Source organism: Callithrix jacchus, chromosome 7 (assembly GCF_049354715.1).
Source record: "Callithrix jacchus isolate 240 chromosome 7, calJac240_pri, whole genome shotgun sequence".
Classification (NCBI taxonomy): domain Eukaryota; kingdom Metazoa; phylum Chordata; class Mammalia; order Primates; family Cebidae; genus Callithrix; species Callithrix jacchus.
The window spans coordinates 126,756,969-126,783,679 of record NC_133508.1 but is presented as its reverse complement, the minus strand read 5'-3'; the positions used below and the strand labels follow the sequence as shown (position 1 = coordinate 126,783,679).

Sequence of the window (26,711 nt, the reverse complement as noted above, 5' to 3'; positions counted from 1 at the left end):
AGGACAAAAGAAAGCTGGCAGGACGGTGGTTGCAAAGGTGTGAGTGTGCAGCCTCTGTGGCTTTTTCTGACCGCTTCTCACCCCTGCCCCCAACATTCATTCTTCAAATTCTGGTCAGATGATTCAGACAGGCCTCTGCTAATTCCTACCAGCTGCATGAATTGCTTTCACTTTCAATTTCGGTTTTACTGCCCCATTCCATTTATGGAAATGACTAACTTCTTCAGCTCTTTTTTCCCTTTATAAAGGAAGGACACAAAAGAAAGTAGAAGGAAGAAAGAGAGCAAGGAGATTGTGAGAGGCAACTGAAAACTGAAAACTTGGACCTGTGGTGCTGTAGAGCAGGTATGTTTGCTTTCGTTTACATGCAACTTAGTCCAACTCAAGCATCCAGGCACGCTGCATTTCCCTGGATGTACTGCTCCCTGAACATCAACTCAGGACAGCAGTGAATGGCCTGGAAAGAGCCCTGGTGGGCGTCTGTCTGGCTATATCTATCAGGCCCTGTGGCCGCCCCGAAATGCAGAAAACAAGGAGCTTCCAGGCAATTATAATCTGAAGGGAGAGTTTCTTTTCTACTTAATGGTCACACTTAGGAAAGGTTCAGAGTAAGCTCTATAACTCTCTATGTAGAAATAAAATTTAGTCCCTACATAGCTGGTCTTTATTACTTAAAAATAATTACATAGTCCAAACTCGTGTGTGTGTGTGTGTGTGTGTGTGTGCGCGCGCGCGCGCGCACGCGTACTGTTTGCTCAACATTGGAAAATCAGAGTCACTGGTAGCTCTTGCTAAACAGATAGATACTTAGGCCTGGGAATCTGGGTTCGAACAATCCCCTCAGGTGATTCTTAACGTACATCAGAGTTTGAAAAACAGTCTTGAATAGAATTGAACAGCTGTATTTCATTTAGTAGAATTTAAAAGTTACTCTGGTTTCCTCACAGCTAAGAAATCATAGAGCTGGTTTATATAAAGTCGTTTATAGCCACATCTTCCTATAGCTTCCTGTATTGTTCACTTTAAAGAAGGGACTGTACAGTTGCAATCACTACAACGTGATGAACACATCACACATCACATTACAATGCATTTCCTTGTAGAAGTCAGGGCCTCGGGCTTGATCTCTGTTTTCTTTACTCCCCTCCGTGAAGAATCAGACAAGAGCGGGTTGTACAGCAACAGCGTGCTTGAACTTTACAGTTTTGCTCTGGTGAAAAATTTATTTGTAGTTTTTGTTTCTTGGTAATTTACAGTTTGCATATTTTGTTGAGCTGTATAATCTAATAAACCAATTGTTATTGTTATTATGTAGCTTAACCTCCATTTAATTCAACTTTTCCTGAAATCCTATATTGTGCTGCATACCATGTTAAGACATAAGCTTGTAATGTCTCATTTTATTATCAAAACACCCTCTGGGTTGGATGTATAATTTAACTCACAGACCCCTTTAATTAGCAAGCTCAGCTAGATGATACTCCTTGGTCAAGGCCACATACATAGTGAATGATAGAACTGGCATTAGATGGCATTAGATGGCATCTTGAATATTTGACATGTAAATACAAAAGTGTATGACATATAAATACAAAAATGATAGAACTGGTATTTTTGATGGCCTTAGATGCATCTTGAATATTTGACATATAAATACAAAAGTGAGTATTTGAGACATTTGAAGACAATATTATGTTTACATATTCTGATTACAAAAAAAAAATCATAGAAAACAATTTTATTTAATGGCAATAAAAAGTGTGCCAGGAGATCTACAGAACAATCATACTTTCAATACTAGATTTATGGAATTAAACTTCACCTTAAAAAAAATTACAATAAAATCCCATATGCCTTTCACCTTGATTCACCCAACAGTGACAGTGACATTATCTTTTAAAAGGAAATCTCTCTAACTTATCTGTATATAGTCTAGAGAGATAAATCTCTCTCTTGATATATCTCTAATTCATCTCTCTATATAATATGCAGTGTTATATGTATTGTTATTCTAATTCTATTTTTATTCTCATTGGTGGGAGTAACTCTCACTGAGAACCTGACCCTTCTAGGCTAAGTCCTTCAGCCTGTACTTTAATTCTTTAGATTCTAGACATTCTTTTACTTCCCTTTTGAAAAAGATAGCCTGTGTTCTCTAAAAGTTTCTCATCCCACGTGGCTTCTTCCCTGTCTCGCTCCAATTTCCATCACTTTTCTAAACCTGTAGATAAAAAAACGAGCACATAAAGTCCCATTGATAAATAAGAGCATGTTATAGTGTATGATAATCATTAAAAAGTTACTACTGCAGGTTACTGATCAAAAAACTTACAGGAAAACCACTGTCTTTGATTGTCAGTTTATCAAGGCTTTCCTATTTACATTTTTGTTTTGTGGTGAAATATGCATAATGAAATTTATTATTTTAACAATTTTAAGAGTATACTTCAGTGATATTAGTATGTTTGCATTGGTGTGCAACCATCTCCATAATCTACTCAATATTGTAAACCGAATCTCTCTACCTTTAAACAATGATTCTTTCTTCCCTCTTCCCTCAGCCCATGGTAAGTAATTACACTTCTACTTTCCATCTCAATGTATTTGACTATTCTAGTATGTCATACAAGTGGAACCATTTAACATTTGTTCTTTTGTGTCTGGCTTATTTCACTTGGCATAATGTCTTCAAGATTGGTCTATGTTGTAGCATGTGTCATAATTTCAGACATTTTTATGATTGAATAATATTCCATTGTAGGTGTTTACTACATTTTGTTGATACTATCTCTTGATGGACATAAGGGTTGTTTTCATCTTTTGGCTATTATAATGCTTCCATAAACATTGGTGTTCAGATATCTGTTTGAGTCCCTGCCTTCAGCTTATTTTTTTTGGTGTATATACACAAAAATGAAATATTTTGATGTTAATTCTGTGTTTCATTTTTTTTTAGGAACCACCATACTTTTATTCACAGTGGCAATACCATTCATATTTCTACTAGCGATACACAAAGGTTCCAATGTTTCCACATCCCAGCTAATACTTGTTTTCTGCCTTATTTATTTTTTGAAAATAATAGTTATCTTAATGAGTGGGTGTGGAGTAGTACATCACTGTAGTTTTGATTTGCATTTCCCCAGTGATAACTGATGTTGCACATGTTTTCAGGTGCATATTAAGGCCATTTATAGGTCCTCTTCGGAAAAACGTTCATCCCAGTGCATTTTCAATTGAAATTTTGTCACTGTGAGTTGTAGGAATTCTTTATGTAGTCTATCAGATATGTGATTTGCAAATATTTTCTCCCATTCTGTGGATTGCCTTTTTACTATGTTGACTATGCTCTTTGATGCAAAAAAGTTTTTAATTTTGATTAAGTGTGGTGTACCTATTTTTTTCAGTCTTCTGTGGTTTCGGTATCATACACGAGAAATTATTGATACTAGAAATCCAAGTTAGGCAGAACATATATCAGAAAAGATAGCCCCTGGTCAGAATATCAGGTTATAAATAAAGTCTGTTCTACTCCCTCCAATTCAGGGAAGGGAAGTGGAAAGTAGACTGCCAACCTCCTCCAGATCAAGACCATGTTTTTGAGGCAAATGAGTAGGGAAAGGGCAAGCACAACACTATGGAATCTCCTACCATTTGAATGTGCCTTTTTTTTTTCTACTGGATATTTTCTTGGTTGCTATAGACCTTTGACTATTTTCTAGAGCTTCTATAAGATAATTTTAGCCAGTTTTTCCATTTTTTAATGTCTCCTAAGAGAAAAGAAGGACTTAGAACTTCATAGTTGCCTTGCTCAATTGTCTAGATTTGTAATCCTGGTTCTATGACTTATGCACTCAGCCTTTGTGAGACTCATTTATCTCATTTATATACATATGGGTACTATAATCTCTAACTTGCAGGTTCGTGTAAGTGTCAATGAGATCAGATATTTAAGGCAGGCATCACAGGTCTTAGAATATTGTAGGCCCCCTATTATGATAACAATTTCTTGAATTTTATTTTTACTATTGGAGAAAAATTATGGAGATGATAAGATACTATGCTTCATCACTAACATGATTACAGATTTGGGGGAATGATGGAGGAAGCCTTTTCTAGTTCGCTATTGCTAGGTTACATGTTGTCTCATAGAAACGCCAAAGTCTCGTCAGTCCTAAATTTATGGGTGCTTGGATAACTGAAGCAGGGAATGTAATCTTGTTTCTCCTAGGAGGCTCTTCTAGGTTGGCAGTTGCCATGGAATCTGGACCCAACATGTTGACTCCCATTTGCCTGGTGGAAAACATCAATGAACAGCTGTCAGTGAACCAGCAAGCTATACAGATTCTTGACCAGATTTCTCAGCCAGTGGTGGTGGTGGCCATTGTTGGACTGTACCGTACAGGCAAATCCTACTTGATGAACCGTTTGGCAGGAAAGAATAATGGTGAGTGGTATCCTGGGGCACAGGCCAGTTGCTTGATTCCAGCATTTTAATGCTCTAACCTAGGCATGTAAGGGGAAACCCAATTCCTTTCAATAAACGAAACTTCTCATTCTAATTCTCACCACCAGGTCACTACCTTACTGTATGTAGCCTGTCCCCATATTCTTTCCTTTAAGGAAAATATTCTCCACTAGTAATCAGAATCCTACCATGTCTTGTGTAATCAAGTCCTGGGATCCTGTAATTTTGTCTCCTTTTTCTTATAACATATTTTGCTTTCTTTATGTAATATTCCCATCAACACACAAAGATGTTTGAACCTGTATCATCTTAAAAACCCTTCCTGAATTTCATATCCCATTGTGGCCAGCAAGTCCTGTTTTTTTTTTTTGTTTTTGTTTGAGTGTGTGTGTGTGTGTGTGTGTGTGTGTAATTTTTGTCTTTAATCACTTTTCAGTGCAAAAAGCATTCTCTCAATCTCCTTTTTTGAGTTTTTCCTTTCTTATGTCTTTCTTCAGCCCACTCCTCTCTGACTTTGAACCCCATTACTTTTTTTTATTGCACTTTAGGTTCTGAGGTACATGTGCAAAACATGCAGGATTGTTGCATGGGTACACAGATGGCAATGTGGTTTGCTGCCTCCATCCCCCCCTCACCTATATCTGGCATTTCTCCCCCTGTTATCCCTGCCCAACCTTATTACTCCCCGCTGTCCATTCCCTATTCCTCCTCAAACAGACCCCCAGAGTGTGATGCTCCCCTCCCTGTGTCTATGAGTTCTTGTTGTTCAACGCCTGCCTATGAGTGAGAATATGTAGTGTTTGTTTTTCTGTTCTTGTGTCAGTTTGCTGAGAATGATGGTTTCCAGATTCATCTATGTCTCTACAAAGGACATAAACTCATTGTTATTTATGGCTGCATAGTATTCCATGGTGTATATGTGCCACATTTTTCTTGTCCAGTCTATCATCAATGGGGATTTGGGTTGGTTCCAGGTCTTTGCTATTGTAAACAGTGCTGGGGTGAACATATGTGTGCATGTGTCTTTATAATAGAATGATTTATTATCCTTTGGATATATACCCAGTAATGGGATTGCTGGGTCAAATGGAATTTCTATTTCTAGGTCCTTGACGAATTGCCACACTGTCTTCCACAATGGTTGAACTAATTTACAATCCCACCAACAGTGTAAAAGTGTTCCTATTTCTCCATATCCTCTCCAGCATCTGTTGTCTCCAGATTTTTTAATCATCATTCTAACTGGCATGAGATGGTATCTCAGTGTGGTTTTTATTTGCATTTCTCTATTGACCAGTGATGATAAGCATTTTTTCATATGTTTGTTGGCCTCATAAATGTCTTTTTTTGAAAAGTGTCTGTTCATGTCATTCTCCCACTTTTGAATGGGTTTGTTCACTTTTTTTTTCTTGTAAATCTGTTTTAGTTCTTTGTAGATTCTTGATATTAGCCCTTTGTCTGATGAATAGATTGCAAATTTTTTTCTCATTCTGTTGGCTGCCAGTTCACTCTAATGATTGTTTCTTTTGCTGTACAGAATCTCTGGAGTTTAATGAGATCCCACTTGTCTATTTTGCCTTTTGTTGCCATTGCTTTTGATATTTTAGTCATGAAGTCCTTGCCTATGCCTATGTCCTGAATGGTTTTGCCTAGGTTTTCTTCTAGCGTTTTTATGGTGTTAGGCCTTATGTTTAAGTCTTTAATCTATCTGGAGTTAGTTTTAGTGTAAGGTATGAGGAAAGGGTCCAGCTTCAGCTTTCTGCACATGGTTAACCAGTTATCCCAACACCATTTGTTAAACAGGCAGTCCATTCCCCATTGCTTGTTTTTGTCAGGTTTGTCAAAGATCAGATGCTGTAGATGTGTGGCATTGCTTCTGAGGCCTCTGTTCTGTTCCCTTGGTGTATATCTCTGTTTTGGTAGCAGTACCATGCTGTTTTGATTACTGTTACCTTGCAGTATAGTTTGAAGTCAGGTAATGTGATGTCTCCAGCTTTGTTCCTTTGGCTTAGAATTATCTTGGCTATGCATGCTCTCTTTTGGTCCCATGAAGTTTAAGGTGGTTTTTTCCAGATCTGTGAAGAGGGTCATAGGTAGCTTGATGGGGATAGCATTGAATCTATAAATTACTTTATGCAGTATGGCCATTTTCACAATATTGATTCTTCCTTACCACGAGCATGGAATGTTTTTCCATCTGTTTGTGTCCTCTCTTACTTCCTTGAGCAGCGGTTTGTAGTTCTCCTTGAAGAGGTTCTTCACATCCTTTGTTGGTTGTATTCCTAGTATTTTATTCTCTTTGTAGTAATTGTGAATGACAGTTCATTCTTGATTTGGCTCTCTGTTTGTCTTTTATTGGTGTATAGGAATGCTTGTGATTTTTGTACATTGATTTTTGTATCCTGAGACTTTGCTGAAGTTGCTTATCCATTTCAGGAGATTTTGGGCTGAGATGATGGGATCTTCTAAATATACAATCATGTCATCTGCAAATAAAGACAATTTGATTTCCTCCTTTCTTAATTGAATACCCTTTATTGCTTTTTCTTGCCTGATTGCTCTGGCTAGAACTTCCAATACTATATTGGATAGGAGTGGTGAGAGAGGACGTCCTTGTCTAGTGCCATTTTTCAAAGGGAATGCTTCCAGTTTTGCCCATTCAGTATGACGTTGGCTGTGGGTTTGTCATAAATAGCTTTTATTAATTTGAGATACATTCTGTTGATACCTAGTTTATTGAGAGTTTTTAGCATAAAGGGCTGTTGAATTTTGTTGAAGGCCTTATCTGCATCTATTGAGATAATGATGTAGTTTTTGTCTTTGATTCTGTTTATGTGGTGGAATATGTTTATAGACTTGCGTATGTTGAACTAGCCTTGCATCTCCTGGTGAAGCCTACTTGATCATGATGGATAAGCTTTTTGATATGCTGTTGCAATCAGTTTGCCAGTATTTTATTAAAGATTTTTGCATCTATGTTTATCCTGAATATTGGCCTGAAGTTTTCTTTTTTGTTGAGTCTCTGCCAGATTTTGGTATCAGGATGATGTTGGTCTCATAAAATGATTTGGGGAGGATTCCATCTTTTTGGATTATTTGGAATAGTTTCAGAAGGAGTGGTACCAGTTCCTCTTTGTATGTCTGGTAGAATTCGGCTGTGAACCCATCTGGACCTGGGCTTTTTTTAGTTGGTTGGCTATTAATTGGTGCCTCAACTTCAGCCCTTGTTATTGGTTATTCAGTGTTTCAACTTCTTCCTGGTTTAGGCATGGGAGGGTGTGAGTTTCCAGGAATTTATCCATTTCTTCCAGTGGTTCATGTGCATAGAGTTATTTGTAGTAATCTCTGATGGCAGTTTGCATTTCTGTGGAATCAGTGGTGATCCCCTTTATCATTTTTTATTGCATCTATTTTGTTATTCTCTCTTTTCTTTTTTATTAATCAGGCTAGTGATCTGTCTATTTTGTTTATCTTTTCAAAAAACCAGCTCCTGGATTTACTGATTTTTTGAAGGTTTTTTTTGTGTGTCTGTATCTCCTTCAGTTCTGCTTTGATGTTTGTTATTTCTTGTCTTCTGCTAGCTCTTGAGTTTTTTTTTGATCTTGCTCCTCCAGCTCTTTCAATTTTGACAATAGGGGGTTGATTCTAGATCTTTCTTTGCTTCTCATATGGGCATTTATCACTATAAATTTCCCTCTAGAGACTGCTTTAAATGTGTCCCAGAGATTCTGGTACATTGTGCCTTTGTTCTCATTGGTTTTGAAGAACATCTTTATTTCTGCCTTCATTTCATTGTTTATCCAGTCAACATTCAAGAGCCAGTTGTTCAGTTTCCATGAAGTTGTGTGGTTCTGAGTTTGTTTCTCAATCCCGAGTTCTAATTTGATTGCACTGTGGTCTAAGAGACTGTTTGTTATGATTTCCATTCTATTGCATTTGCTGAGGAGTGATTTACTTCCAATTATGTGGTCAATTTTAGAGTAGGTGTGATGTGGTGCTGAGAAGAATGTATATTCTGTGAATTTGGGGTGGATGGTCCTGTACATGTGTATTAGGTTGCTTGGTCCAGGTCTGAGTTCAACTCCTGGATATCCTTGCTAATTTTCTGTCTCATTGTTCATACTGACAATGGAGTGTTAAAGTCTCCCACTATTATTGTGTGGGAGTCTAAGTCTCTTTGTAGGTCATTAAGAACTTGCTTTATCTATCTGGGTGCTCCAGTATTGGGTGCATATATGTTTTGGATCGTTAGCTCTTCTTGTTGCATTGATCCTTTTACCATTACGTAGTGCCTTTCTTCATCTCTTTTGATCTTTGTTGGTTTAAAGTCTATTTTATCAGAGACTAGGATTGCCACTCCTGCTTTTTTTTGCTCTCCATTTGTTTGGTAAATCTTCCTCCATCCCTTTATTTTGAGTCTATGTATATCCTTGCAGATGAGATGGGTTTCCTGGATACAGCACACTGATGGGTTTTTTACTTTTTATCCAATTTGCCAGTCTGTGTTGATTGGGACATTTAGCCCATTTACATTTAAGGTTATTATTTTTATGTGTGAATTTGATTCTGCCATTTTGATTCTAGCTGGTTGTTTTGCCAATTTGTTGACACAGTTTCTCCATTGTGTTGATGCTTTTTATCATTTGGTACATTTTTGGAGTGGCTGGTACTGGTTGTTCCTTTCCATGTTTAGTGCTTCTTTCAGGAGCTCTTGTACGATAGGTCTGGTGGTGACAAAATCTCTCAGCAATTGCTTGTTTGTACAGGATTTTATTTCTTCATTGCTTATGAAGGTCAGTTTTGCTGGATATGAAATTCTATGTTGAAAGTTCTTTTCTTTAAGGATGTTGACTATTGACCCTCACTCTCTTCTGGCTTGTAGGATTTCTGCTGAGAGATCCGCTGTGAGTATGATGGGCTTCCCTTTGTTGGTAACCCGACCTTTCTCTCTGGCTGCCCTTAGCACTTTTTCCTTCATTTGAACCGTGGTGAATCTGATTATTTTGGTCTTGTGGTTGCTCTTCTTGAGGAATATCTTTGGGGGTTGTCTGTATTTCCTGGAGTAGAATGTTGGCCTGCCTTGCTAGTTTGGGGAATTTCTCCTGGATAATGTCCTGAAGAGTGTTTTTCAGCTTGGATTCATTCTCTCCATCACATGGCATTCCCTGTATTTCCTGGACTTGAATATTGGCCTGCCTTGCTAGGTTGGGGAAATTCTCCTTGATATCCTGAAGAGTGTTTTCCAGCCTGGATTCATTCTCTCCATCATATTCAGGTACACCTATCAAATATAGATTAGGTCTTTTCACATAATCCCATATTTCTTGGGGGCTTTGTTCATTTCTTTTCACTCTTTTTTCTCTAATCTTGACTTCTCATTTTATTTCATTGAGTTCATCTTCAATCTCTGATCTCCTTTCTTCTGCTTGGTCAATTCAGCTATTGAAACTTGTGTGTGCTTTGCAAAGTTCTCATGTTGTGTTTTTCAGCTACATCAATTCATTTATATTCCTTTCTATGCTGTTTATTCTCATTAGCATTTCATCAAACACCTTTTCAAGGGTCTTAGTTTCTTAGCCTTGGGGTAGAACATGTTTTTTTAGCTCAGAGAAGTTTGTTATTGCCCACCTTCTGAAGCCTGTTTCTGTCAATTCATCAGACTCATTCTCCATCCAGCTATTTTCTATTGCTGGTGATGAGTTGTGATCCCTTGGAGGAGGAGAGGCATTCGGCTTTTGAGTGTTTTCATCCCTTTTGCACTGGTTTCTTCCCATCTTTGTGGATTTATCTACCTGTGGTTTTTGTAGTTCTTGACTTTCAGATGGGGTCCCTGAGTGGACATCCTTGTTGTTGATGATGAAGTTCTTTCTTTCTTTTTTTTAGTTTTCCTTCTAGCTGTCAGGCCTCTCTGCTGTAGGACTGTTGGAGGTCCACTCCAGACCCTGCTTGCCTGGGGGTCACCTGCTGCAGCTGCAGAACAATAGGGGTTGCTACCAGTTTCTTTTTCTGTTATGTTCGTCCCAGAAGGATACCTACCAGATGTCAGCCTGAGCTCTCCTTTATGAGTTGACTCTTTGGATATACAGTGGTTGGGGAGCTGCTTGAGGAGTCAGTCTGTCCCTTATGAGAGCTCAAGTGCTGAGCTGTGAGCTCCATTGTTCTGTTCAGAGCTGCTGGGCAGGTACATTTAAGTCTGCTGCAGCAGAACTCATAACCGCCTTTTCCCCCAGGTGCTTTGTTCTGGGAAGGTGGGGTTTTATTTATAAGTACCTGACGTGCTGCTGCCTTTTTTCAGAGCCACCCTGACTAACAAGGAAGTAGCCTAGTCAAAGAGTGCCCACCGAGGTGTTACTGAGCTGTCGTGGGCTCTGCCTAGCTGCTATGTGAACTTCCTTGTAGTTTTGTTTATAGAGGTATAGTTAGAACTGCCTCAGTAATGGTGGACTGCCTTGGTAGTGGCCGACTGTCTCAGTAATGGCAGATGCCCTTCCCCCAACAGAGCTGGAACATTCCAGGTCCAGCTGCACTTGCTGCAAAACTCTCAATCCAGAGTGATTCAGATTACTGGTCTTTGTGGGGGTGGGACCTACCAAGCCAGATCACCTGTCTCCCTATTTAGCCCCCTTTTTTTTCAGTTGAATGGGCAGCTCTGTCTCTCAGGTGTTCTAGGTGCCAGTTGAAACGGCCACCCAGATTTGTGTGAGTTTTTGTGTGAAGACCTGCTGCAATGGCTGAAACAGCCGTGCTGAAAACTCATGTCACTTTTCAGCCCAGGAATCTCCTGGTCTGTTGGCAGTAATAACTCATTTGGAAATGCAGTGTTCACTCACCCTTTGTGTTGTTCTTGCTAAGAACTGCACTCCAGAGCTGTTCCTATTCGGCCATCTCAGATCCGCTTCCAAACTATATCCAAACCTCACCACTTTTTAAGATGTTCTTTTTATCAGTGACCTCTATTTTGTCTGATTCATGGATTCTTCTTCATCTCCATTTTGAGTCCTTGCTTGGCATCATTATCCCATTTAATGTCTCTTGCTTTTTGAAATATATGACTCACAGAAAGAGCCATTCTTGAGGAAATACAGAAAGTACCATTTTGTATACTGGGATAGTTACAATCCACCAGTCTGATGCTGCGACCTCAGGGCTGCTCAGCTGCTCTGCTGTCTCTGTGCTTAGCTTCCTCCTCTTCCCTGCAGGCTTTCCTCTGGGCTCCACGGTGCAGTCTGAAACCAAGGGCATCTGGATGTGGTGTGTGCCCCACCCCTTCAAGCCAAACCACACCCTGGTCCTTCTGGATACCGAGGGTCTGGGTGATGTGGAAAAGGTAAGAAAAATAGTCACAGACACATTCTTTTCTTTCTGGATTTTCTCCTAAACTTTTCTTGAACCTTGTAGTTTAACTGCTGTGATCTATTTGTGAAACCTAGAAATCCAACTATAGTGAGTGAGGCAAACTTTGGCCTGTTTGAATCAGACTTTTCTATAAGATTAGATGTCATGGTATTGTTGCAGGAAATCAGGAAACTGGATGAGGTTACAGGAAGATTTATTTAAGGTATACACCAGCTCAGTGGATTCACATCCAAAGGACTCAGCCCTGGACAAACAAAGTGAGGGCTTTTTATGCGTCTTAGGGTGCAAAAAGAAGCCAGTTTACAGAAGCAAGAAAAAAAACAGTTAATCAATACAGCAACAGGCTTACTCGTGACTCTTGGTATGTGGGCTCGGTGGCTTTATCTCGAATCCAGGCTGGTATAGACCAGTCCTGCAGGGCTCTGCATTAACCTCCTTCTTTGATGTTTGCAGCTCTATCCTTTTTGGACATTTCTCATGGCCGTCACTGTGTTATTTAGATACAAAACAGGCAAGCAATACAAGGGAAACCAATTTCTATAAATTCTTAGGTTTACTCATACTACAAGGGCAAGGATTAGGAAGAAAATTTATGTTTTCCTCCAGACAGTGATGAAGGTGTTGGGATAGTTCTCAGGGCACATTCTCTTGAGCTCTGGCTTCTGAGATACTTTATCAAGGTTCCTCCCAGAGCCTGAGCCAGTTGACTGTCTCTAATCCAACACAGAGAGCCTATCTCTCTCCTTTGTATGATTTTATTTTTTTTCTTTAATTTCTGCCTCAGTATATTAGCTAAAACATTCTTTTATTTCTTGGCACCATGGTGAATGATTTGATTCAATTTTATAAAAACTTGTTAAGCAGCTCAGTTCCAGGCTGCTGGACTGAGTAGCATAGATATTGGGGAAGAAAGTAAAGGCTCTCAGTATCATAGAGGAGACCAGATATATGCACTCAGATTTAATGTTGTGTGACTGGGAAAGAAGCAAGTTGTCGAGATGGAGGAGTTTGAACTGCAATGCAATCCCTGTCCTCTGTCAATTCCACAAGGAGCTCTGTAGCTGGAATGGCTTCTTTGAGTTTTCCTGTTTTGGAACAAGGGTGTCAGGCCTTCATCCCTTATGCTGATTATTCATTGGAAGTCTCCCCTGTGTGGCTTTCCCATTAAGAGCTGACACCTGTGATTCTGGCGGCACATCACAGCTTTCACCATGTGCAGTTGCTTATAAGAGTGCCTTGATAGGAAAGAGGAGAAGTATTGACCCAATCCCAGGTGATAAGAAGGGGCATCTCATCTACTTTCTGAGCTACCACGTGAAGGATGCATTTGAGATGCAAACATTTTAAGATGAATATTTGGTATTTAGCTTCCTATTAATATATAAAATGAACAATGTATATATTTTTTGTCTTAGTTTGAAACTTATTTGAAACTAGTTTCTAAATTACTCTAGTCTTTGTTTGTGTCCAAACAGGAGTTAGAAATTCTGTTTATTTTTCAGGTTTATGAGGTAAAATTGACAAATAAAATTGTATATACTTAATGTATGCAGCTTGATATATGCAGTTTTAATATGTGTATACATTGTGAAATGATCACCACAATTAAGCCAATAATATAGCCATTACCTCACATTGGTGTGGTTTTTGTTTTTTCCATTCTCTTTTTTTTAGAGGTGGGGGTGAGAACACTGAAGATATATCCTCTTAGCAAAATTCAAGGTCACAATTAATATAATATTGCTAACTATAGTCACCCTGCTGTACAGTAGATCTCCAGAGCTTACCTTGCATAACTCAATTTTTGTACTCTTTAACCAACATCTCTGCATTTCCTCCACCTCCAGGCACTGGTAATCACACTATTCTACTCTCTGATTCATGATTTGTGCATCTTTTTATATACCTGCTTCTCATTTGTAGGTTTTTTGCTAAGAAATATATATTCAGGTCTTTGCTCATTTTCAATGAGGTTTTTTTTTTTTTTGTTATTGAGTTGGCATGAGTTCTTTATATATTATTGCTATTAACCTTTATGAAATTTATTGTTTACAAATATTTTCCTCCCATTCTGTAGGTAGCATTTTCACTATATTGATTATTTCCTTTGCTCTGCTAAAACTTTTTAGTTTGATGAAATCCTGCTTGCCTAATTTTGCTTTTCATCCCTGTGCTTTTGGTGTCGTATCAAAAACATCACTTCCCAAACCAATGCCAAGAAGCTTTTTCTCTATATTTTCTTGGTAGTTTTATATCTTTTCCCCAACTACTATCTAACTAAAATTTTGTATATTTGACCAGCATCTCCCAGCCTTCTCTTTCCTCTCCCCACTATTCCCTCGCAACCACCATTCAACTTTCTACTACTATGAGCTCAATTTTTCAGATTCCACATATAAGTGAGGTCATGTAGTATTTGTCTTTCAGGGTCTGGCTTATTTCACTTAGCTTAATGGCCTCCAAGTTCATCCAAGTTATTGCAAATGATAGGCTTTCCTTCTTTTTAAAGACTAAATAATTTTGTTATGTTTACATACCACATTTTAAAAAATTTATTCATGTGTAGATGGAAACTTAAGTTAACTCCATGCCTTGGCTATTGTGAGTAACACTGCAATAAATATGGAAGTGTAGATGTCTCAACATCCTCATTTCATTTTCCTTGGATAGGTACACAGTATTGGGATTTCTGGATCCAGTTTCTGGTTTTACATTTAAGTTGCTAATCCATTTTCAGTTGTTTTTATATATGATGTGCAATAGGATCAAATTTCACTCTTTTGCATGCATGTAGATATGCAGTGTTCCCAGTACCATTTGTTGAAGAGACACTCTTTTCCCATTGTGTGTCCTTGGTACCCTTATCAAAGATCAATTGACTATTAATACAGAAGTTTATTTCTAGATTCTCCATTGGTCTGTACACCTGTTTTTATCCAAGTACCATACTATGTTGGTTACTGTAGCTTTGCAATATGTTTTGAAATCAGGAAGTGTGATACCTTTTTCAAGACTGCTTTGATTGTTCAGGATATTTTGTGGTTCCATGTTAATTTTAGGATTGTTTTTTATATTTCTTAAAGAATGTCACTGAGGCCTGGACATGGTGGTTTATGCCTGTAATCCTAGTGCTTTGGGAGTTTGAGGCAGGGAGATCACTTGAGGCCAGAAGTTCAAGACCAACTTGGGCAACATAGTGAAACTCCATTTCTATAAATAAATAAATAAAATATCATTGCAATTTTTATAATTACTGTAAAGCCATATATCAGTGATATACTTCTGTCTAAATAGTTTATTGTTTGTCACGAGTTCCACATCCAAGAAGAATGCTGATTACTTTTTAAAAATTAGAGTTTGGAAGAAATAAGGAAATGAATAGTGTTTTCTACCTCTAGACTCCCATAGAATCTTCTGGAACCATGTAAAAATTTCTACATCTCAGTTTTTACATTTGCTCTAGGAACCAGCTGTATACACTGTTCGGAGTAGAAATAACTTCTGGATTATTCTATAATTTAGAACACTATAAAATTTATATAAACAAATTAACCTTGCCGTGCCCTTCATCAACTATGTACCTGAGCTCACTGTCCAATCTTCAGTACTTATCCTTTGCTCAGTCAAACTCTATTCTTATTGCAAAGACCCCTGCAGTCTATAATTTCTAGTTTTGTTTCTCTGAGTCGTTCTACATGCAGATCACTTTCATTTCTTCAAATCCACATTCTACCAATTCATACTCAGCTCGTGACTTCCAGGAAACTTTCATGTCACACACACTTTTTCCAACTTTAATTGCACTAATCTTCCTTGATAGCATAAATTCCACTCATGTACATTACTAAGATGTAATCTTTTTATAAATATTGTTATTTTTATTGAATTTATTGTTTTGAATGTTTTTCATTGCTTTGAAACAGCCATCTTGAGAGTAACAAGTGTGATTATTAAATTTGTTTTTCTAAACATAGGAACAGTGGGAAACATTTGCAGTGCCTATAAATATTTGTTGAATTTAGTTAGATATAATTAGAATCCCAGCTATGTCTACTATGGTATATTTTGTATGGCTCATGGCCCACAAATATGTGCAGACTGAAGAAGTGCTGATACCCATCGTGAATAGCCAAGTTAGAAACAGATGCAATACTAGTTTTTCTGTACGTACAATTTCATGCCATTGAGGAAAAAGAAAACCCTATAATGATTAGAACCCTTTTACATATAAAGAAATTGTGATTAGAATACATATTATAATTATCAAAGCTATTATTTGCATTTATGTCTGTCTTATTTGTACAGCATGAACATTAGCTGAAATCATAAAAGAAAGACTAATAAACTAAATGTCTCCGTGAATTTCTAAAGACTGCACTCCTAAGTCTTTACTCTAATGTGCTTTTAGGGTGACCCTAAGAATGACTCCTGGATTTTTGCCCTGGCTGTTCTCCTGTGTAGCACTTTTGTGTATAATAGCATGAGCACCATCAATCACCAGGCCCTGGAGCAGCTGCAGTATCCTTCCAGGAAATGAACCACTATGTTTTGTTTGACTTTATGGGAATAAAGATCAAGTCATTTCCTCCTTTCCTTTCATTTAGTTACCATTGGTGCAGTATAGGAGGTACAGAAGAAAAGAAAGTGTTTATAACATTTTTATAAAGGAAATGTGGCAATTGTGGACAGGGGGTTTCTTTTCCTTAACCAAGTCCTAGTTATGTGACAGAACTCACAGAACTAATTAAGTCGAAGTCATCCCCAAGTTCAGATGAAGCAGATGATTCCACAGAGTTTGTGAGTTTCTTTCCAGACTTTATTTGGACTGTACGGGATTTCACCCTGGAGCTAAAGTTGAACGGTTGCACTATCACAGCAGATCAGTACCTGGAGAATGCCTTAAAGCTGATTCAAGGTATCAGTGCATGATCTGGGTTGTGGGTAGTCCAGTTGGGTATGGGGTCTGCTAAACTTTGTCAATCATCTCTAGGGTTGCCTTTGTGTTTTAGATTGAGGTCTGTAAAAATTGGCAGTGAGGGGTATGTTGAAAAGCTCTTGGGACTAGAGCTGAGTTTAGTTAAGAAAAGTAGAGCCTCAAGTAGAGAGAGATTATTCAAGACAAATGTGTTCTTTATATAATTTGTTCTTTAGCATTCAAATTATAAATGGTCCACAGTGGGTGCTAAGACTTTCTAAAGAGCAGATACTTGTGATCCTTATTTTGCCCTCTGCTTTTATGTGTTTAGGAAAACAATTGACTAGATGATTGTTAGCCATGAAATTACAATGAAATGCCTGCAGATAAAAATGTATGTATGTGTATGTTAGTTCGTTTTACAATGCTGTAAAGGAATACCTGAGACTGGGTGTTTTTAAAGCAAAGATGTTCATTTGGCTTACAGTTCTGCAGGCTGTACAATCATGGCACTAGCATCTGCTTCTGGTCAGGACCTCAGGAAGCTTTTACAAATGGTGGAAGGAGAAAGGGTTCCAGGAATGTCACATGGCAAGAGAGGGAGTCAGAGAGAGAGAGAGAGAGAGAGAGAGAGAGAGAGACAGACAGAGAGAGAGAGAGAGACAGAGAGACAGAGAGAGAGAGAGAGATTAGGTCTCAGACTCTTCTCTCTCTCTCTTTTTTCTTACCAATTGTATTTTATATTCAGAGACTATATGTACAAGTTATTACCTGAGTAAATTGCATGTTGTGGAGTATGGTGTATAGATTATTTCATCATACAAGTAATGAGCAGAGAACCTGATGAACCTGATAGGTAGTTTTTCAATCCTTACCCTTCTTCTACCCTCCACCCTCACATTGTCCCCAATGTCTATCTTTCCTCTCTTTGTGACCATGTACACTCAATGTTTAGCTCACACTTTATAAGTGAGAACATGCTGTGTTTGGTTTTCTGTTTCTGTATTAATTCTCTGAGAAGAATTGCCTCCAGCTTCACCTATGTTGAAGAGAAGGACATGATTTCATTCATTTTTTATGGCTATGTAGTATTACATGGTGTATATGTACCAAATTTCCTTCATCCAGTCCACCGTTGATGGACATTTAGGTTGATTTCATGTGTTTCCTATTGTGAATAGTGCTGCTGTGAACCTACATGTGCATGTGTCTTTACAGTAGAATGATTTCTGTTCTTTAGTGTATACACCCAATAATGGGATTGCTTGGTTGAATGTTAGTTCTGTTTTAAGTTCTTTGAAAAATTGCCAACTTGCTTTCCACAGTGGCTTAAATAATTTACATTCTCACCAGCGATGTATAAGTATTCCCTTTTCACTGCAATCTTGCCAGCAACTGTTATTTTTTTAACTTCTTAGGAATAGCTATTCAGACTGGTGTGAGATGGCATCTCATTGTGGTTTTGATCTGCATTTTTCTAATCATTAGTGATGTTCAGCATTTTTTTTGTACGCTTGTGGGGTGCATGTATGTCTACTTTGGTAAAGTGTCTGTTTATGTCCTTTGTCCACTTTTTAATGAGCTTGTTCATTTTTTGCTTGTTAATTCATTTAAGATCCTTATAAATTCTGGATATTAGATCTTTGACAGATGCATGCTTTACAAATATTATCTTCCATTCTGTGGCTTGTCTGTTTACTTTGTGGTAGTTCTGTTGCTGGGCAGATGCTCTTTAGTTTAATTACATTCCATTTGTCAATTTTTGTTTTTGTTGCAATTCCTCTTGGTCATTTTCCTTGTAAAACCTTTGTAGGGCCTATGTCCAGAATTTCTGAAATGGTATTTAGGATTTCTATGGTTTTAGGTTGTACATTTAAGCCTTTAATATATCTTGACTTAACTTTGGATATGGTATAAGATAGGGATCCAGTTTCACTTTTCTGCATATGGCTAGCCATTTATCCCAGAACCATTTGCTTAACAGGGGATTCCTTTCCTCATTGCTTGCTTGTGGTAGACTTTGTCAAAGATCAGATAGTTGTAATTATGTGGCTTTATTTTTGGGTTCTCTCACCTGTTCGGTTGGTCACTGTGTCTATTTTTTGTACTAGTACCATGGTGTTTTGCTTACTGTAGCCTTGTAACCAAAGCAGTATAATTTGAAGTCTTCCGAATTGTCTTACCAAAGTTATAGCAATGTTACGAGTTTGATGTGCAAAGAAGTATTGAACATTTATGTTAAAGGAGTTCTATAAATGTAGATGACTATAGAGATACAACAAACTCTGTCAAAAACATCTTTAGGTCTCTTCTACCAAGACTGTTTTCACTATATTCTCTGTTTTTCTTATCCCTAAGGTAGGAATCCCAGAGTCCAAATGTCCAATTTGCCCAGGGAATGCATCAGGCATTTCTTTCCAAGACGGAAGTGTTTTGTCTTTGACCGGCCAACAAATGACAAAGACCTTCTAGCCAATATCGAGAAGGTGTCAGAAAAGCAACTGGATCCTAAATTCCAGGAGCAAACAAACATTTTCTGTTCTTATGTCTTCACACATGCAAGGACCAAGACCCTCAAAGAGGGAATCATAATCACTGGGAATCGTGAGTCTCCTTTTTACATTTTAGTGGGGCCTAATGTGTTGAATATGTTGCATAATGTGTCTTTCAGCATTTTTGTTAGATTCTATCTAGTACTATGTGTATACAGGTATTCATACTTCATGAAGAAACGTGTATATTTTATCTGACTCATTGCAATTTCCAAACCCCTCTCTGACATTGCAAATTTTGTTACTGATATCTGTGGATTCCACATATCTAAAATATTCCTCCACTGATAATAAAATAACTAACTGGGTATAAAACAGATATATACTTTTTTTCTTTGGGGAAGTCCTAGGTGTTTAGTATTCTTTGCAAAGAGAATATGAAAGATATTTTGGAAGTTTAAAAAAGTCTGGGAATAAATATTAGCCCATATGTCCATGAAGATCCATTGGTAGCTTCAGATTTAGGAATAAATATAATAAGATTTACCCTGCCTTATCATTTACCTGTGTAAAAATCTTCCTTGTAATTTCTAAATGAGAAATTATATTTCCAATGTCCTCTAGTATGTTAGATGAAAGTAGATATTTAAATTTTTTAGCAATGTGGTCTGAAGAACTATAATAATGAAAAACCAATAAGAAACTGAAAGTGATAATAGCAGAAGCAGGTAGGAGTGTGTGTGTATGTGTGTGGGGTAAGAGATGGGACATGTGCACGTGTGTGTGTGTGTGTGTGTGTGTGTGCTTAGAAATGTTGTCTCAGAGTCCTGGACCCCATTGAGCTTCAACTCCATAAGTATCCTCTGAATTTCCTGGTTTATTCAGGGCTAGGGACTTTGGTGGTGACCTATGTAGACACCATCAACAGTGGAGCAGTGCCCTGTTTGGAGAACGCAGTGACAACTCTGGCCCAGCGGGAGAACTCAGCTGCTGTGCAGAAGGCAGCTGACTACTACAAGCAGCAGATGACCCAGCAAGTGAAGTTCCCCACAGACACACTCCAGGAGCTGCTGGATGTGCACGCTGCCTGTGAGAGGGAAGCCATTGCAATCTTCATGGAGCACTCCTTCAAGGATGAAAACCAGGAATTCCAGAAGATGCTTGTGGTAATCTGTCTTAGTCATTGCTGTTCATGATCTTTCCCTTTGAAGAATGTCGCTTATAGTTGACTTTATTGATCTCAAGCCTCATTTCTTACTGAGAAATAACTTACTTTGGATTCTTATGAAGAATAGAGTTTCAAAAGACTATGTATCCCTCTTTTATCTCCTCAAGACTTGGGCACTTATCCCAAAAACTTTCTGATAACTGAGGTAAAATCAGTACAAACTCCTAAGTTCCTCCTTGAGTGAACACTTCTAAGGATTCTAAAGCTGCCCTAAACACCCACAAGTCACCCCTGAGTGGTGCACTTTTTCTGAACACAGTCTACCTTTCCCAGGAACCAACACTTATCTTACCAGACCCTCATTCTAGGGCATTGTTCAAATTATAGTTCTCCTTATTATATCATTGTACTACTAATGACAAGGAGCACAAGATGCTACAGCTGTAAAAAACCAGAGATTATAGAATTCAGTCCCATCATGTCACAGATAAGAAACCTGAGAAGAAACCCATAAACTTCCAGAGAGTTTTCATGGTGGTAAATATTTCAAGTTTTGTGTTTCTGATTCAGTCCACATCTACTCCACTAGAATGTTTTTCTCCTGTAGACCTCAGTTAGATTGCCATCTCTATAAGATTTTGTAGAATTTTGTTTCCTCTTTTTATTTTTCCTGGTGACATCTCTCTACATTTCCCTTGCAGAAAAGCATAGCGAGTAAGAAGGAGGATTTCTTGCTGCAGAATGAAGAGTCATCTGTTCAATACTGCCAGGCTAAACTCAATGAGCTCTCAAAGGCCCTAATGGAAAGTATTTCAGCAGGAAGTTTCTCTGTTCCTGGAGGTCACAAGCTCTATACGGACGAAAAGGAAAAGATTGAACAGAACTATTGGCAAGTGCCCAGGAAAGGAGTAAAGGTGAGGAATAAGGAGAGCATGGGGAAGCTTATAGGATGGAGTAAATGGAGTCTTCAGCACCAGCCATAATAAGAGAGCAGTGGGATAGCATAACATCTTAGTTTTTGATGTCCACTCCTTATTATTTATTGGAATAGAAATATTTATTCCCACAAAAATATTTTTTTTAAAAAAGAAATGTTTATTCCCAAAGAAAGAATAACATTCCTAGAAATCCAGGAGAGCTAGAAATAAAATTATTTGTGTGGAAAGGGCTGGCTATTTACAAGGTTAAATCAGAGTCTTTGTGCTCCAATCTGATCAAAATAAGAGGTGAAATAGACAATTGCATACACAGTAATAACACTTATAGACCTATGAAAATGCGATACACAGGTGGTTGTAACAAACATAATAGGAGTAATAATACCATTAACTTATATTCATCTGTTGAAAGAAATAGACAATTGCATAGAGAGCAATAATGCTTATGAACCTGTGAAAATGGGATGCATAGGTGGTGATAAGAAGCGTAGTATTAGTAATAATACAATTAACTTATTTTCAATTGTTGTAACCTCAGGCATACTGTTAAACGATTTTCTTAGACCTTTTAATGTAATCTTCCAAATGACTTTAAGAAGCATCCTTAATTTGGAAATTTTATAGGCTGGAACTTAGTGCCCAAAGACAATTAAATAACTTGCCTAAAGTTCCAGTTAGCAAGTAACAGGAAAAAGCAACAGCACATATCAGCAGCATTTCACACTGGAAGGCAAGCATATAAAAGCATTAGAGATTGTGGGATTGTAGAACTGTGCCTAGTTATGAGTGGCTGTAACCAAGAACAGCTACAGGGAGGTAGCACTGGAAGAGGAACTGGAGGGAGAAGGAAGCAGGAGATGAGGAGGGCCTCCGGTCACACTAAGGAGCTTGCATACTTTATAGGGAGCCAATGTAGAATTTGAAACATAAAGAAAAAATTATATGGACATACTTGTTTATGTAACACTAATCTTCAGAACCTAGATTTTCAAGAACATAGACTTTTAAAGAAATCTAAGTTTTCGACTTTTTCTTTGTTCCACAGGCAAGAGAGGTCTTCCAGATATTTTTGCAGTCTCAGGCGGCAATAGAGACATCCATCCTGCAGGCAGATAAAGCCCTTACTGATCGGGAAAAGGCAGTAGCAGGTATGGGGCAGGTCTCAGCTTATAGCAAGATGGATAGATTCCTGCAATGCTTTCCGACAGATCCAGCAAGAAGATTTTCCCAAAATAAGGAGTTTCTTCTTCTGTGGAACACACACTCTGCTTAATCTTCCAGGGTAGCTGTGGTTATGGTTGTACATCAGCCAGCCAGGCAGGGCCTTTCCCATCACATTCTGAAATGTGTTCTTAATAATGTGAACCTGAGTGAATTCTGTGATTTCCTGTCCCCCCAATTTTCAAAGTTTGTTTGATCTCTAAGCTCAGAAGGGTAGAGATGAGTCTTCATCTATTATTTTCTTCTCTTTCTAAAACCTTCATGGGGTAGCGGAGCAGGCCAAGAAGGAGGTAGCTGAGAAGGAACAGGAGCTTTTAAAACAGCAATTACAGGAGCAGAAGCAACAGATGGAGGCTCAAGAGAAGACTCTTAAGGAAAATATAGCCCAGCTGAAAGAGAAGCTGGAGAAAGAAAGAGAAGAAATACTGAAAGAGCAGAATATGATGTTGGAGCACAAGTTGCAGGTAAGTCTGCCCATGGCCTCAGCAGGCCAGGCGGTCCTTGCCCAGATACCTCAGGAAGGGCTGGTGAAGGTTACAGCAACATTGTGGAAAGAAGCACAACACCATTTGTTGCTTGGGAGTTATTAAAAGCCCTGAATCCTTTTAAATTTTTTTTAAGATGGCTTTGATTTCTGCCCTATACTTAGATCCTGAAGAATGCAGGTTGACTGTGGCCCCTACAAGTCCTTGGAGAATATAAATAGAGTTCAAGTTACCATTTTGGGAGATATTTAAAATAATCTCGGGAGGCCTTGTTAAACAGATAGTCCACTCGTGTATTCGATATGAGCAGAAACTGGTTTACTTTATCAGTAACACATATTATCAGCTCTACTACCCCCAAACACCCTGAGGTAGATCCATTTTAATATACAACTCTCTGAAATTTCCAGACTTAAATAGACATGGAAGGAACAATTTCTAAACATGCTACAGTTGTTTCCCTGTATAGGTAACTTGCTCATGTTAGCACACAGTGTAGGGGAAATTCTTGCATTTTCCATCTGAAAGTTCTCTCATAAGAGATTTTAGATCGGCTTATAAATTCCTGTTATTTTTGATATGGGTGACCATGCCACCCAAGTAAGACTGTGAATTTATGCGATCAGACCAATGATTACCTCTCAAATGGCATTTTTGGGGCAGGAATATATAGCATTTGCCCTCATACTTGGGTTAGGACCATAACAAAATCATAATAGTAGATGAGTATTAATAAAGTTGTAAACTATGCTTCCTCAGAGTGTCTAGATCCAAATTCTCCTCTGATAGTTGAGAAATAGTTTTTAGGAGTAAAATTAAGACTGTTCAACAAAATTTTTAAATACAAAATGCAATTCCTAAAAAAATAGGGATTTTAAAAATTTTACTTTCCTCCTTACGTGTTTTTAGACCCAAAAGAATTTGCTTGAAGAAGGATTTAAGAAGAAATCTGAGGAGATGAATGCAGAGATAAATCAATTAAAAAACAAGATTGATACAGCAAAAACTGATAATAGATCCTGGATTGCACGAACCTTGGACAGCCTTGGCAGTGCGATAATTTCTGCAGTAGTCCCTGCTGATGGTAAAATATTTGATCTGGTTGTCAAAGGCGTAGTTTCACTATTTAAAAATAAATCTAAATAAAATATTGTAGATTGTGGATACATACTTTGACATACTTTTGGTCTATATGTTTTCCATTTTCATTCAGCAATATTTTAAATATAAAAAGTACTTACTGAAGGATATTAGTGCCTGGCCCACATGAGATAGAATGGATGCATGCACACTTTGAATAACCATGTTCACTTTTAGGAAATATAAATTTGCAAAACCATTTACAAATAGTGGGTACACTAAGGCATTGCTTTTAATGGCAAAATATTGGAAAGTATGTGAATGTCCTTCATGTAAGATTGGAAATATAAATTTGTTTGTACATATGCTGGGATATTATATAACCAGTATAAAAATTGTCAGTGGAGTTCTATTTTGACTACTACAGAATAGTCTTGAAGTTACATTATAAAGTGAAAAAGGAAACAAGATGCAAAGCAGTGTGGATTATCTTATCACTAAGGTAAAATGCAATTATTATATGCAAACATGCAAATATACACATAAAATATCTCTAGAAGGATTACTGAAAATCTGCTATTATTGGCACCTTTTGGGACAAATCAGATGGAATTAGGGATTGAAGGGACACATACTTATCATTGTATTCCAGCTTTTGAATTTTGTAAGGCAAGCTTATTTTTCAATAATATTTTACCTGTACAACATTATCTTGTAAAATAAGAAAATTAAAAAAATAAATACATGTATCATTTTATTTTATTTTTCCATAAGTTATTGGGGTTCAGATGGTATTTGGTTGCATGAGTAAGTTCTTTAGTGGAGATTTGTGAGATATTGGTACACCCATTATCTGAGCAGCATACACTGCACCGTATTTGTAGTCTTTTATCCATTGCCCTCCTCTCACTCTTTCCCCCAAGTCCCCAAAGTCCATTATATCATTCTTATGCCTTTGCATCTTCATAGCTTAGCTCCCACATATCAGTGAGAACATGCAATGTTTGGTTTTCTATTCCTGAGTTACTTCACTTAAAATAACAATCCTATCAAAAATTGGGCTAAGGATATGAATAGACAGTTCTCAAAAGAAGATATACAAATAACCAACAATCATATGAAATGATGCTCAACATCACTAAAGATCAGGGAAATGCAAATTGAAACCTTACTCCTGCAAGAATGGCCATAATCAAAAAATCGAAAACAGTAGATGGTGTGGATACCATGATCAGGGAACACTTCTACACTGCTGGTGGAAATGGAAACTATTACAGCCACTATGGAAAACTGTTTGGAGATTCCTTAAAGAACCAAAAGCAGAACTACCATTTAATCCAACAATCCCACTACTGGATATCTATTCCAGAGGAAAAGAAGTCATTATTTGAAAAACATACTTGCACACGGATGTTTAAAGCAGCACCATTCACAATTGCAAAATCATGGAGCCAACCCAAATGCCCATCAATCAATCAATGAGTAGATAAAGAAACTGTGGTGTATATATATACAATGGAATATTACTCAGTCACAAAAAGGAGTGAACTACCAGCATTTGCAGTGACCTGGATGAGATTAGAGACTATTATTCTAAGTGAAGAAAGCTTATTTTATCTATTCAGAAATAAAAAAGAAAATGTAAGGTAAAATATCAATAGTGATAATAATTAAAGGAATATGAATTTGGCTATCAGATAATGAAATTGCTCATTGATTCTAGGAATTACATCATCCAGCTCAATGAGGAGTCTAAGATCTGAGTACTAGAGTGCATAAAATTTACATCCTATGCTTTCTTTCATTTTGGCATTATTTTTCGGTCCCTTAAATTTGTTTTGAGACAAATGCATGCACTTTTCTGTGATCTTTAAACTCTCAACAAGAGTAGCTTCTACTACCTATCTCTGAATTACAGTTATAAGGTGTTAGAAGCACAAATTAACAAACATTAAGATTAAGCACTGATGAGAGGGATTGTGCCATCCTTGTACATTCAATGGTGGTATCTTTGTGGTAGGCTCAGATAAAAAGGACAATGTGCCTTTCCAGAACTCAACACTCTGATAGGGGTTGATAGACCCAGACACATAGAGGCCTGATGTTGGCCCTTAATCATTAGAATCTAAGTAGATTCAGTTATAGTAAACAGTGGTAGACAGCTAGGCCTGACCAGAGAGAATTCTGAAGATGATTGCTAGGATGGGGCATCCATAGGGTAAAACGAAATTGAGAGAAAACAAGTGAAATCAGTGCTGTTTAACAAGAGGTTAAGAGGTAGCCCTCATAACAAATCACATCCATAGCCTTGATCTGAGCTAATTTCAGACCCTGAACTTATCAGCTGGAGTGGAGGGCAGGACCACAGGAAAAGAATACTGCAATTCCAGGACATGAATAAATGATAATTATTTCCCCAGTTCTACTCCTAGGAAATATCTGTGGCCATTTACTAGCTACCTGTGTACTAGGGAAATAAGAATGCTTAAAATGTTTAAGGACTCTTAGAATCCAAATTACTCATGGTACTGAAGTTTATCATAAAGTACATGTTAAAATAGAGAGAAAAGGCATACCAGTAATAAACA

The 26,711-nt window shown here is 37.7% G+C and overlaps 1 protein-coding gene across 1 annotated transcript; it reads left to right on the top strand.

Moving 5' to 3' along the window:
• Nucleotides 1–268: 268 nt before the first annotated feature.
• On the top strand, nucleotides 269–24,880 carry LOC100406244 (guanylate-binding protein 6). Its single transcript, XM_002751073.7, has 11 exons — nucleotides 269–345; nucleotides 4,232–4,447; nucleotides 11,668–11,795; nucleotides 16,233–16,342; nucleotides 16,543–16,739; nucleotides 19,098–19,343; nucleotides 20,117–20,397; nucleotides 21,101–21,313; nucleotides 22,383–22,485; nucleotides 22,829–23,022; nucleotides 23,953–24,880. Exons 2-11 carry the CDS (start codon nucleotides 4,258–4,260, stop codon nucleotides 24,187–24,189), a joined length of 1,899 nt encoding a protein of 632 aa, XP_002751119.5. The 5' UTR covers nucleotides 269–345; nucleotides 4,232–4,257; the 3' UTR covers nucleotides 24,190–24,880.
• The last annotated feature ends 1,831 nt before the right edge of the window (nucleotides 24,881–26,711 follow it).